Source organism: Dermochelys coriacea, chromosome 2 (assembly GCF_009764565.3).
Source record: "Dermochelys coriacea isolate rDerCor1 chromosome 2, rDerCor1.pri.v4, whole genome shotgun sequence".
Lineage (NCBI taxonomy): Eukaryota > Metazoa > Chordata > Testudines > Dermochelyidae > Dermochelys > Dermochelys coriacea.
In genome coordinates this window covers 153437276-153452039 of record NC_050069.1, presented here as the reverse complement: position 1 = coordinate 153452039, position 14764 = coordinate 153437276, and the positions used below count along the sequence as shown (strand labels likewise).

Below are 14764 nucleotides of genomic sequence, written 5' to 3'. Positions count from 1 at the left end.
CAGTGGAGTCCAAGAGGGGTGAAAGATGAATTAGTCCACTAGAAAAAAGAGAAGCCAGAGGCTGAGAATCAAATGGAGGCTGTCCTAAGCACAGGCTGTGGAAAAGCAGCATAAGGGGTCACAGAAGTAGGGAGCAGCCTTGGGAAACAGCAGCACGTCTGAAGCTTCACATCTAGCTGCTTAATACAGGGGTGTGGGTTGTTTTGTGAATTTTCAGTTGGACTTTTGGGATACCCCTGAAGGGATTTAAGCATGTAGTGACTTGGTAGATGGCTCACAATAGGCATGGGAGCTGAGAATAATGCAATATCATGCACTGATGCAAGAGAGTGCTATAACAGTAAGTGTGCCCCCAACAGTCCCATATATCAAGTGACCCAGATCACTGGGTATAAGTGACCTGCCCTTACTGCTCCACAAGTCTTTGTGTCTTCTACAAACTTCACCTGCAAACACTGTATTTTCTCCCAGGTCACTAATAAAAATCAGAGGCCAAGAAACAATCCTTGTGGCATCACATAAAAGTGTACCAATTAACTGATGATTCCACTCTAACAACTATGTTTTATGATCTATAAGTTAGCTAGCTACTAATCCATTAATATGTGCTATATTGAGTTTGTATGGTGCTAATTTTAATATGAATGTTCTGTGGTACTGAGTCCAACAGAAGTTCAAGTATATAACATCAAAATTGAATTAATCAACCAAATTTGTAATCCCACTTTAAAAAATATTCAGTTAGATCAATTTTCCACACAGTCATGGTGATTGGCATTAATTACATTCACAAAATTTAATTCTTTAATGATTGAGTCTCAGCGGATCAATTTTATTTTGCCTAGGATCTGTGTCAAGTTAACAGGTGTATAATTACCCAGGATAACCCATTTACCATTTTTAAACACTGGCACTAAAATGAACCTCCTTTCAGTCCTTTGGAACTTCCCTAGTATTCCAAGATCTGTTTTAAAAATTAGTATCAATGTTTCAGAGAGCTTCTTTACCAACTTTTTAATATCTTTAGTAGAAGATATTTAATCCTGTAGATTTGTATTGATATTATACTGTAATTAGTGTATAATAAAGAGAAACAAATGTTTGCTGCTGATTTTGGGGTCATTTATAGCAAGCTAGCCAGCCTCTTCTCAGTTAAAATAAAACATTTTTTCTTTATTTAAATTCTCTATACTGCCTCCTGCACTCTATTTGCAAAGTTACTAAGGAAGGGACACAAGCAATTGAGAATTGAATATAAATGTGCTAAATAAATAGCATTTGCATTTAATTTAATCTAGTCTTTTTTTCCTAAAGCAGTAAACAAATTGCATATCTACATGGGCTTATGTCATAGTGAAATGAGGTGTGCTGCAAAATTGGTTAATGACCACCCAAGGACGTAGATTTGAATTATCTCTGAGACAGAAATCCAGTGCTTGCCAAGAATTGTAAAATGGTCACCTTTGAGTCCTGGGTCCTGACTGGCTACAGAGAATTTGAATACAGAGCATCTGAGTATACCACAGAATCTTTACATATTAAATATATTGATGGTGAAAAAGGAAGGAAATTGCTTAAGTTTAACTTTAAAAATCCACAAAAAGAACAGGAGTACTTGTGGCACCTTAGAGTATAGTATAGTAAGATGTTCCATTCTATGCATCCAATGAAGTGGGCTGTAGCCCACGAAAGCTTATGCTTTAATAAATGTGTTAGTCTCTAAGGTGCCACAAGTACTCCTGGTTTTTTTGCAGATACCGACTAACACGGCTGCTACTCTGAAACCTTTAAAAATCCAGGAATTTTTAAGATAAAATTTTTATTAAAAAATTATGTAATCTATCCAGAACTTCACCAGCTTGTCTAAACCAGTTCTGAAGAAATACCAGTTTCCTTCTCCTTGGACTCCATACTCTTAAGGCTCCCATACGGAGAGGATCCTTCGCAAATCCTTCTTTCCTGCATGTGGTTGGGCTCAGCTACCTCCAAGCATAATTCATACAGAACCCTCCAAGCTTCTGATGATTAACCAACTCTAATCAAAACCCATTGGCACTTCTTTCATATTTATTTTCTCTTGACTCTCAACCCAGAAAACAAGAGGAAAAAAATCAGCATTTCTTTATCATTAATGTTGAGGAAAAAACTTTGTCATGTCACTGGGGGGTGATCCTTGTTGGCAGGTTTTAACATAGTGGAAATGTTTGTGAGGAGATAAGTTTAGCTAACAGTGTCAGTCCAAAGTGCGATGGCATGACCAGTCTGAAAAAATGGTTGCCCTGATGCAAAGGTGCTAATGGTTATTATGGGTAACAGACCCATTCAAAGGTAGAGATGAGAGTTAATGCCTATATTGCATAGACCTACTGCTTGAAGGACAAGCTGTCATAAATATAAAGGGAAGGGTAACCACCTTTAAATCCCTCCTGGCCAGAGGCAAAATCCTTTCACTTGTAAAGGGTTAAGAAGCTAAGGTAACCTTGCTGGCACCTGATCAAAATGACCAATGAGGAGACAAGATACTTTCAAAGCTGGAAAGGGGGGAGGGACAAAGGGTCTGTCTGTCTGTGTGATGCTTTTGCCAGGAACAGATCAGAACTCCTGTAAAAAGTTAGTAAGTAATCTAGCTAGAAATGCATTAGATTTCCTTTTGTTAAATGGCTGGTAAACAGGCTGTGCTGAATGGAATGTATATTCCTCTTTGTGGGTTTTTTTGTAACTTAAGGTTTTGCCTAGAGGGATTCTCTGTTTTGAATCTGATTACCCTGTAAGGTATTTACCTTCCTGATTTTACAGAGGTGATTCTTTTACCTTTTCTTTAATTAAAATTCTTCTTTTAAGAACCTGATTGCTTTTTCATTGTTCTTAAGATCCAAGGGTTTGGGTCTGTGTTCACCTGTACAAATTAGTGAGGATTTTTATCAAGTCTTCCCCAGGAAAGGGGGTGTAGGGCTTGGGGGGATATTTTGGGGGGAAAACATCTCCAATTGGGCTCTTTCCCTGTTCTTTGTTTAACACGCTTGGTGGTGGCAGCATAGGGTTCAAGGACAAGGCAAAGTTTGTACCTTAAGGAAGTTTTTAACCTAAGCTGGTAAGAATAAGCTTAGGGCGCCTTTCATGCAGGTCTCCACATCTGTACCATAGAGTTCAGAGTGGGGAAGGAACCTTGACACAAGCCTTTGCCACTTTGACCAGCAGAATTACATTTGGAATAGTCTGCTAAATGTGGTGAGACTGTCACTCTTTCTTTCTTAAGCATTGCTTGAAAGGGATTTGCCAGATATCGTCTCACCACGAACCTCAGAAAACCATCTTTTGCAGTCATGGCCAACCTGAGCCTCAATCTCACTATAAACTAGGTATATCAGAATATTCATTGCACTATATACCATAGATAAAAGTATGACATGTTATTTATACATAAACAGTATTGCAGCTAGCTGTACTATGATAATATAGTGCCATATCATAGCTAGTCCCCTTACACAGCTTTGCACTCGGGGGTGGGGAGGAGGAAGTGAGGGTGGGGCTAGTTTTGCAGCCCCTATGCTACTGAGATGCCCTGAGGTTGAAAGGAGATGGCAGAATTGGCCAGTCACATTGGGGGAATATGCTGCACTCCATGAAAGGTTTCGTGTCAGAAAACGAGATGTGGAGGATCAGATCTGGTGGTTGGAGCAGTCGCAGTTGGGTCTAGTGGTCAGTGTGGTAGCAGCCCGGCCAAGAGCTAGAACCAAAGATCAGCAGTGGAATCAACAGCAGGTTCTCAAAAAAGCAAGAGTAGGGCTGGAAGCTAGAGCAGGAGCAGGGCCGGAAACAAGACTAGAGTGGGATCAAGGCAGAAGCAGGCTAAGGCAAGGCAGGGTTGGAAACAAGGCTAAGAAGTGGGTCACCCCTATCAGCCAGGGGAGGAGTCCAAGCCATGAAGTGACATTAGACAGACTGAGCTGCTGTTTCACCTGTGAGATGTATATTCCGGTTTGGAGAGTCATCAGACCAGCTCCTGGCTTGGGGATTGGCTGGAGCCTAGCACAGCAACGACTCATTGCCTCACATATAGCAGCATGTATGCGTGTATACTGAGGGCTAGATTCACAAAGGAACTTGGGTATGATGATGAGCAGCATTGTCATGCATAACTTTTAGGTGCTTAGAAAATCACCTAAGTTCAGGGAGCCTAGGCTCCCTGAACAATGAATGTGGAGAACAGCAATCACAAAAGCCTGGCTGCTAAACAATGCTTTGGCTAAAATAGACAATGGGAGATGCCAAGCTGACAGGTGTGTACTAACTAAGTCCCACTCCTCTCAGAGACAGGCACCTAACTCTGCTTGGATTCTCAGCTTCAAATCCCTTCTTGCAGTTAAGAGTTACACCGACAGACCCTGGTCGGTGGCAGGCGGGATTGAACCGGGGACCTCTGGAGGTTAAAGCATGAGCCTCTACCACATGAACTAAAAGCCATCTCACTGTTAGCTAAGGCTGTACAGCATACTCATTTTATCTCTTTTTCTCTCTCTCTCTCTCTCTCTCTCTACATGGTCTCGGTGCCACTAGATGGGACAGAACACCACACCCAGAAGGTGTGTGGGTTACATAAGCACCTGTGCTGTTTTAGCAAGAAGCAGCTAGGGGGGGATAAGGAGCCAGAGAATGACTAGGTTCCCTCATAACTTTTAGCTCAACATTCAGGGATGTGGGAGATACCCTGGTCAAATCCCTCTGCCACCTGAGGAAAAGAAGGAATTTGAGCTGAGAATCTAACACCTCTCAGGTGAGTGTCCTAACCACACAGTTAGGGATATTTTGATAGATGGCTCCCTCAGTCTCTCCTGGTGAAGCTGTTTCACTGGGGATAAATAATGAAGGAATCACTGGGCTAGAGAGAAACAGAGCAAGGATGAGAATTACACTGTAGCCTGGTGATTAGAGTAATCACATAGGATGTGGGAGAGTCAGGATCCCTGCTCCAATGACTTTGTTTTATTTATTATCCACAATGGAACCGCTTCAATAGGAGAGAGCAAGGAAGCAACATACAAGGCTATCTCATAGCCCAGTGCTTAGGGCACTCACCTAAGAAGTTGCAGGTCCCACTTCAAACCCCCTTTTCCCCCTCAGGTGGTGGTGGGGGCTCCCATATCCCAGGTGAGTATCCTAACTATTGGGCTAGAAATTAGAAGGACCTCCTCAGGCTGTTTTTTTTGTGAATTCAACTATAGAGGCCTGCTCTGGTAGATGAGATGTAAACACACTTACTGGATTGGGTCCTGAAGGTAAGTTTGGCAGAGGAATGCCTATGTTCCCCTGGTTCGTGCATTGCTCTTGGGCTTTGGTGTCCAGAGCCCTGGCATGGGGCTGCAGTCTGCATGCTCAGAGTCAGGACTGTAGGTGTCTAGGGAACTTTTGGAATCATTGGAACAATTTAGCTAGGGTCATGGTGGATTCTCTATTAGACAATTTTTAAATCAAGTTTGGATTTTTTTTTAAAAAGACATGCTTGAGGAATTATTTTGGGGAAGTTCTATGTCCCGTGTTATACAGGAACTCAAACTAGATGATCATAATGGTCCCTTCTGGCCTTGGAATCTATGACAAAAAGCTTTTATGCAAAAATTCAGGGGCTGAAGCTGAGCAATTGTAGATGCCTATAGGGTCAGGGGGCAGTTAAGTTGGGTTTTTGTGAATCCTAGTGGGACCTGATTCTAGGATTTAGGTGCCTAAAGTGGCAGCTAGGTGCCCAAGTTCTTTTGTGAATCTATCCCTGAGAATCTCCTGAGGTGTTCTGCCTCCCCGAGAGAGATTGTCTCCTGAAGTGGCCTCCCAGTGCAGGGCTGTAGCTAAATCTCACCAGTTAGCCTGTAGAGAATGCTAGCACTGAGTTAAGAGCTGAGATGCAAGGTGAGGGAGAACATCTTTTACTTGGCCAACTTCTGTTGGTGAGAGAGACAAATGATGAAAGTTGGTCCAATACAAATTATTACCTCATTCAGCTTGTCTCTCTAATATCCTAGAACCAACACAGCTACAACAAACTGCACTTTAAAAAAACTGGTGAGAACAACTGTTCCATCTTTCTAAGTTCTAAACCTGTCTTATTTTTCAGACAGGACTGCATTTAACACTCAATATTTCTGCTCTTTAGCATAGCTTTTCAATAGCTCTTTGCTTGTTTTAAATCTCTGGTTGATGAATATTAGATGCTTAGTGCAAGCAGAGTATAACAATACAATTTTTCTCAAAAAGAGAGAAGTCCATTATTTCTGGGCACCTTGTTACTTCATATTTCTTGTAGTTTTATTTTCAAATGGTTGTATGTCTTCAGGCTACTCTGAGGCAAATACAACTGAGTCACACAAGTTTGCAGTATCAGACATGATCATAGTGTAAATTAAAGGCAATAAACATCCATAGCCTACCTTGAAACTGTGTAAATTTGATGGTTCCCATTCTCTCTCCATTTCTGAACACAACTTGACCCTAAATAAAGTAAATAAATACCTTTAAGTTTTTATGAATAATTTATAATTGATTTTAACTCAAACTACAATTCATTCCAGTTCACAGTTAAAACATCTAATACGGACTTTTATTACTCAAAGATCAAACAGCTTGTATTCAAATAAATCAGTAACTAGCCCTTATATAGAATTTTTCATCCATAGGTCTCTAAGTGCTTTACAAAGGAGATCAGTATCATTATTCCCATTTTACAGCTTGGGAAATTGAGACACAGGGAAGTTAAGATCATCTAGCAAAGCACTGGCAGAGCTGGGAATTTTAAATTCAGACCTCTTCATTCCCAGACTAGTGCTCTTAAGGATAATTTTAGGGGCTTCAGGACCATGTGTTCAGAGTCTTAAGGGTGCAATTCTTCTACCCTTACTCATTTTGGGCAATGACTTAATACACGATCAGTTCTGCTGAGATCAGTGGAACTACTTCTATAGTAAGATATTACTTTAATGTGAGTCACTGTTGTAGAATTGGACCCTAACTGACAAAGGACCTGCACTAGGTAACTCTGGCTGCCAGAGATACCTCCATAGAAGTTTACTTACTGTATTGATTTGGACTAGAGACTGCCTAGCCCTCATGACAGTGCACAGTGGATGTGGGGGAAGGGAGTAAGGACCTTCCCCTGCTTCCGCCCATCTTGCCTTGCACAGCATGTATAGAGAAGTAATCTAACCCTTGTGATTGCCATTAAACACTGTGGGAGTCTAATTATCTTCTCATATCAGTGCAAATCAGCACCCGTTCCTTTTGAAGTCTGGGGACTCCCACCAATGTAATACCAGTGTAAAAGAGAGGAGAATCAGTCTGTGCGTCTTTGAATGTAAGAGAAACACACACAAACTGTTGGTCCATCAAGTCCAGTAATCTGATTCTGGCAGTGACCTATGACAGATGCTTCAAAGAAAAATGAATATCCCCACAGTACACCAGGACATTGTGGAACTCTGTGAGGAATTCATTCCCAACATCCTGTAGTTGACTTGGTCACAAGAAAACACGTGGAAAATTGAGGTTTTATATCCATTGTATCATTGTTTTTATCTAGGATTACAAAATATTATCAAATCTTATACAAGTATCTGGTATTTTAAAATATTCTATTAAATTTATCTCATGAACTTTGAGGCAACAAATTTCACATGCTGACTATATGCTTCATAAACAAGTATCTCTTTTTATTAGTTTTAAATTTAATACTTTTCAGTTCTGCATCCCTTTGCTCTTGTTTTATGGAACAGAGCAAGAAGGAGCATCTAACAGAGGCCTTATAACCTTCATTAGTTAGAGTTTATAAATTAAGACACTCCTTTCTCTTCTGTCCTTGCTAAATTATTCCAGTCTTCATAGCCTCTTTAAACTTGTAAGTCCCGCCATGTTTCACTTCAGCTATTTTCACTTTCAGGTACAGATAGTCTCCTGAATGAGATGTTGGCCACCATTCCAGTGTGTGATCAGGAAAGAGGCTCTGCAACAACTGCACATCCAGCAGTGTCTTTCCTTCTCTCCAGGGGCTAAGCATAGTCTCATTCAAGGTCTGTTGTATCCAGGTGTCACCATGCTGCCCTAAACACCTGGACTAAAATTTCTAAAGAGTTTTTCAGCTACATCAAATATACAGTTCCCACCAATGTGGGTCTTAAAATAAAGATGGTTGAGATGGAGATGCAGAATGAAGTTAACCATTAACATATGCCTAGGGCTAGGAGGTACAGTGGTTAAATCATTTGCCTGGCCTACACCACTGTAGATCTAGGTGTAAAACCTGATTTAAGACACAAATAGAATGAGTTTGGTAGTTCAAGATCTAGAGGCGCTGGCAGGGTTGTTGTTGTTTGTTTATCCTGCACCCAAAAGTGTGCCAGATGTCTCAGACCACAGAGAAGATGTGATTGCTGCCTGGAAGAGCTTAAAATAAAAAGTACCCTTACTCAAGTCCAGTAATACCTTACTGTGTGAATAGTCCAATTGACCTCAATGGGATTATTTGCAGACTAATCAACTTGAGTAAGGGTGTTATAACTTGGCCCTAAATAGCCAAGCCAGATAAAGGATGTGGGAAGCCATACCAACAAAGGCATCATCAGAGCCATGAGCCTTACCTCCCTTTGTAAGAGAGACAGAACTGCAGACTCTGCACTCATGGAAGGGAAGCACAGTGATTGGTTTCTAACTACTCCTCCAGGCATGAAAGATACTTTGAAAGGACTGGGGAAATGTGCCGGGCCAGCCTTAGGAGTGGGTGAGCAGTGCAGTTGCCTTGGGGTGCTGTCTTCTGGGGATGCCACACCACTCAGTCACTGGCTTTGGGTCTCTTTTTTGTTTTTTGCTTGGCTGGCTGGTGAGAGCAGAGTGGAAATCAAAAATATTCTCTGCCCTGAGTCGCCAAAACAGTGAAACACCTAGGGTTGGCCCTGGAGATGTGTTTGGGGATGAGTGTGCTGCACACCTTAAAAGAGAGTAGGGGCATGTGTTGTCCTGCTGCAGATCAGAGAGTTCTGCACAGTATTCTGTCTCTGTGAGAATACTGTAGCTTTGGATTGCCCTCAGAAGCATAGTGGAGCACTGAGGCACAATCAAGACCAAGCTGTTTGAGGTTATGTTAGGTGTATATCTTGCTAGTTCCAATATATGCAGTGTTGTTGTAGCCATGTTGGGCCCAGGATATTAGAGACACAAGGTGAGTGAGGTAATATCTTTTATTGGATCCACTTCTGTTGGTGAGAGGCAAGCTTATGAGCTTATACAGAGCTCTGCTTCATGTCTGGGAAACCTACTCAGAGTGTCACAGCTAAATACAAGGTGGAACAGATTGTTTAGCATAATTAGCACATTTCAAGGGACCATTCAAGGTGTAGTGGCCTTTAACACCCCACCAGTCATAAAAGAGAAAGGAAGTGAGGTGGAGAGAAGAAAGCTGGGGGTGGGGGCATTGTTAGTGGGTTAGATTGTTGTAATGAGCTATAAATCCAGTGTCTCTAACAATCATGGACTGGGTAGTATCTAGTAAAATTGTGAACTTAAGCTCCCAGGCTCATTGTTTGAAAGCGTTGTGCAGGTTTCCTTTGAGGATGAGCACTGATAGGTCAGGTATAGAGCCATAGGTGCCGACTCTGTGAGTGCTCTGGGGCTGGAGCATCCACGGGGAAAAATGGTGGATGCTGAGCTGTGAGGTGCCTCCCCCTCCCTCACAACTGTTTCGCAGTGTGCTGGGGCTTGGGAGGGAGGAACGAGGATGCGGCACACTGAGGAGGGGGCAGAACTGGGTGGGAAGAGGCAGGGCAGAGGTGGAGGGGGGGCAGGAAGAGGTGGGGTGGGGTGGAGCCTGGAGGGAATGGGTGGGGGGGGCAGAGCCTGGGGCAGAGCCGGGGGTTGAGCACCCCATGGCACTTTGGAAAGTTGGCGCCTGTGTATAGAGCAATCACTTTGTGACATGGTGTTTTTGTCTTTTATCATTTTTCTGTGTGGGTTCATTTGAGAGCGTAGTGATTGTCTGGTTTCACCCACATAGTTGCTATTGGGGCATTTAGTGCACTGGATGAGGTACAGCCTGTGTTTTGATAGGCATATGTAGGACTCATGGATTCTGAAAGGTGTGTGGTTGGGGGGTACTGATCATTGTAGCAGTGGAGATAGGTCTGCAGGTTTTGCATCTGTTGTTCCAGCAGAGTCTGATGCCACTTTGAGTTGGTGTGTCCTGGTCTGTGGGGAGCTTGTTTCTGATGCTGAGCTTGCTCTGGCCCTGGAGCACCCATGGGGGGGGGAAGGTGAGTGCTTAGCACCCACCAGCAGCCCCCATCAGCACCCCCCATTCCCCATACTTGTCACAAAATGCAGAAACTTCTCACATATCTTTTGTAAACAATTTCTATCGTTACTTCAACAGTTTTTTTTTAAAAAAAGACTGTATTAAAAAAAATCATCTCACAATCCTGTTTCAGCTGAATTTTCAGTCTTTACTTATGCTAAGAAGAATTTTTAATCTTTAGAAATTTCAGCATGCTGTCATGAGCAGCATGGATGAAATTTCCCTTTGAGTGGCATCATATGTAGGAAGGGTATCATACAAGTCTCTTTCAACTAACTGTTTTCAATAGAACTAAAATCTTCTGTGGATTAATCAAAACCCATATTAATTCTTAAATTTCAATGTTCGTATTGGGGGACACACAGAACAGATGAACTTATCCAAAATCTTCCTGGTGACTGCATTTTTGAGGAGGCTGCTGAGCATCAGGTAATCTTCCTGAATCTGTCTGAATTAGCTTTTGCTTCAGTAAGTATCTGGATAAGAGCATCTGAATGGTGGCTATTTAAGCATAAATACTCTTTTCTAAACAATTCATTCCCTCTTTTGATGACCTCCTTCTTGCCAATATGGCTGTGGAAACATCGTTGGAGCTGGCAGAAATCCATATTCTATTCATGGAAGAATACAGAAATAAACCTCCACATTTATGGCTTATAAATTGTTTCAAACTGATATAGACAAATGATGCTATCCTTCTGGCGTAATGCTAATGAAAATTCTAAAAAAACCACAGGATCATAGGAATTGCCATACTGTATTGCCCAAGGTTGAGTCATCTGTGGACTCTGTCAGTGGCCAGCAGCACGTTTTACAGGAAGCCCCCTTAGTAGGCAGTGTGGGATAACCTGCTCCCATGCATCCGGCCCCATCATAGTCTCTAACAGTCAGAGATTGGCTTAAACCCTGAAGCACAAGGTTTAATATGACTTCCAACATCTTTGTTGCCATTAATGATAACAACTCTGGATATTTGGGAAGGTAGTGTGGCCTAGTGGATAAAGCATTGGTCTCATATTCAGGAGATCTATTCTTCTCTCTGCCACTGGCCTTCTGGGTACCCTTGGGCAAGTCTCTTCACCTCTCTATACTTCCATTTCCCCATCTGTAAAATGGGAATAAATGATACTGACCTCTTTTTTTTTTTTATAAAATGCTTCGAGATCAAGTGATGGAAAGCACAATATGGTATTCTTACCATATTATCCATATAAATATGCAATCCCTTGTTGAGTCTTGTTAAATTATTGCCCTCAATGATTTCATGTGGTAGTGAGTTCCACAGTCTAATTATGCATTGTGAGTAAAAAGTAGTTCCTTTCATCAGTTTTACATTTGCCACCTCTTAATTTAATTGAATGTTCCCTTGTTCTTCTCACATGAGAGAAGGAGAACAAAATTCTAAGTTATTATATGAGCTCATATTATTCACAGATAATTGATTTCTTGCGGTAGTTTGTCTTTAAATATTGTTATAAGCTCTGAGTTTAATGCAGTTTTCCCATTCTACAAAAAATAGTTTGCGTATCTTTACTCATTAGTTTATTTTGGGGGGAGTAGAGAGGTCATTGTGCCCCCAAACTGCAAGCCTCAGGAACACACATCCCTGTTGGCTTGACTGGAGCTGCACCACAAATATAGAAGTCAAACTGTGCCTATGCCTTTACTATTCTTTGTAATATCAGCAATATTTTGACAAATCCATAAGATGAGAGCATTTACACTACTCATCTGCTGATTAAAGGAAAAGCCATCCTCACTTATATGCTATGAAATTATCCACTAGTATGGATCAGCTCTGATTTGTTTGATTATACATAAACTTGTAGGTAGATTATGTATTGTGAATAACATCTGTACATTTTTAAAGCTTTTATTTTGAATTTTCCATTGTTAAGAATTGCTGAATTGTTATAATTTAAGCAATATACAAAGAAATTGCCAAATTTATTCAATATATGTTTTCTACAGCATTTTATCAGCGTAGCATGATTTTTATTATGTGTATATTCAAAATACAGTATTTTACCTGCAATAAGGCATGCTGGATAATGCAAAAAATCGTAATAATGAAATCAAATGTTATTAAATGGAAAACTTTTGCTGAATATTTTATTAGCTCTAATATTTGATTAAATTATTGTTCCAAACTCATGAGTTCAGTTCTAGAAACTTATTATACATAGATGCATAAAGCAAAAAACTCCATCAGAGAAATGTAACCTTGCTACCCAACCTATAAGTAACCCCATCCACACAAATGTTAGGAAACGGGAAAATCAACAGTGGAAATGCTATAACCAACAACAGAAATGCTATTACTGTTCCAGGATTACATACTGACTACCCTGGTCTCAGGAAGGTTTATGGTCTTTCTGTCTTTCTTTCAAGAGGACATTCATTCATACATGCATGCATGCATACCTACATACTGAGTCATTAATATTTAATTTTACATATATTGTAACTTAAAGCAGTAACAGGAAACTATAATAAGGTAGTGGGAAAAAATCTACTAACTCAAACTTTGGATATTTTATCTAAACATGAGAAAGAATCCCACTTTTTGGTTTAACAAAAAGTAATAATCTAAAAAATGTATTAGTACCTTTATTTCATAAACTGAGGGATGGAATTTATAAATAAGCTTATCAATGTTTAATGCCTATGATTTATGTGAATAAAGTATTGATTTTCTCTGTTGTTGTACAAGAGATGACAATTGTAGATGACAGATTACTTATAATTTAACATGCAAGTTCTTTGGCCCCAATCAACTCATTACTTTTTTGAGGTCAAGGTAGTAAATCTCAAGATTTATCAAGAGGATTGTCTTCCATATATTCCAGACTTATAAATTACTAACAATATTTTTCTTTGTCTAAGTGAATGGAATGTTTGAATAATGGATATGTCTAATGCATGCATTAAGCCCTGAGCTTGCAATAGCATATGCCAGTGCAGACCCATACAAATGCAAAGAGACCCATAAAAGTCAGTAGGGCAACACTTGGGTTTAAGGCCCCTTTGCAAGATCTAGAACTTGTTCAATATATGTACCACCTATGACTAGTTATATGAACAAATGGTACTCTGTAGAATCTCAAGACAAATAACTAAATAAATGTAATATTTAGATACATTAGTAGCAGTCTTTGGTGGTTTGATATGTCATCAGTTGTACAGACAGATTTTTAAATAAAGTATTGCCGTGCTCAGAAACAAGACTCATGCAGTTACCCATGTTTTGAGTCCAATAACTTGGCTTTGACTAAAGCTAGGGTGTGAATTTAAAGCACAATACCTATTCCATCATCATTCCCTGTGAATACTCTCATTTCCCCTAAAATATAACTACAGGCAAACTACAGTATATAGAGATGTCATTTGCACAGGGTCTGCATGGCAGCTTGTGACACTGCTGATGGGAAAGGGGTGCCTGAACAAATGTGGGGAGGCCCCGTTCTGGTGTCCACTAACAGAACACAGGGTGAGAAAGGCTGAGAAGGTGATGGGAGTGCTACATGTTGCCTCACAAGTGGTGATGGGATTACTATTATTGGGTAGTAGTAGTTACCGAAGTTGCTGTATAGTCAGCTACGACCTGCTGTCATCTCACTATGAAGGATCAATGTCAGCTTTTGCATCCTGTTCCTTCTAGTTTGGCCTAAATGTGACACATCCAGTGGCTAGCCAGTACATATGTTAGGTGTAGAATACAGCATGATAACACATATTATACTCATGGTCGTAATTGGTATATTAACTATATGTTTGGTAATTTATGCTAAATTGAATTATGCTTACTCTTGTTCTATTATGCTAAGTATCCCACAATACCTTGTAACAGTACAACTCAGCATTTGGCACCCAAAGATAAGGAAACTGTCAAAAACAAGATGCAGAAGTATTCTACTTGGGTACAGAGAGTATGTTCTTTGCTCAACTAGTTTGGAATTCTGGGGGTTCAAAATCAATAGGTAACATGGTACCAGGAAAACAAGTTGAAACTGGTGGGTGGAATCTTAAATGATGTATAGAAGGTTTGGCTGGTGTGTTTAAAAAAAATTATAAATAAAAGTAGTTTTGGGGAGGGTGATGGGGAGGGAGAACACCTCTATGTAAATGCGGTGAACACACTGTAAGACCTGCTTCCCAGAAGGACAGGCAATGTATTGACTTTCTTCTGTACTGTACTCCTTTTGTGTTTAGAGAGTAAGTCAGATGAGTTTGGTTATTTGGTTTCGAACATTTTTAATATTGGGTAATCAAACAATTGGCTGTACAATTAAGCAATATAGTTTTCTTTCAGTAATGTCAACATATCCATGAAACCATTTTGCAAAATCTTCCTGGAAGACTTCCTCAGTGTTCTTAAATACAAGTAACGCTCCCTTCGTTTTCCCTATCTCCCCTCAAGATAAGTCTCTTCCTCATCAG

The 14764-nt window shown here is 40.4% G+C and overlaps 1 protein-coding gene across 3 annotated transcripts in view; it reads right to left on the bottom strand.

Moving 5' to 3' along the window:
• Positions 1–14764, bottom strand: part of GABBR2 (gamma-aminobutyric acid type B receptor subunit 2) — an 868870-nt gene that overhangs the window by 351929 nt on the left and 502177 nt on the right. For all 3 annotated transcript variants that reach the window (XM_038393151.2, XM_038393150.2, XM_043508506.1), the window contains exon 8: positions 6420–6480. In XM_038393151.2, the coding sequence (XP_038249079.1) occupies positions 6420–6480 (61 nt within the window). The remainder of the gene's footprint in view (positions 1–6419; positions 6481–14764) is intronic.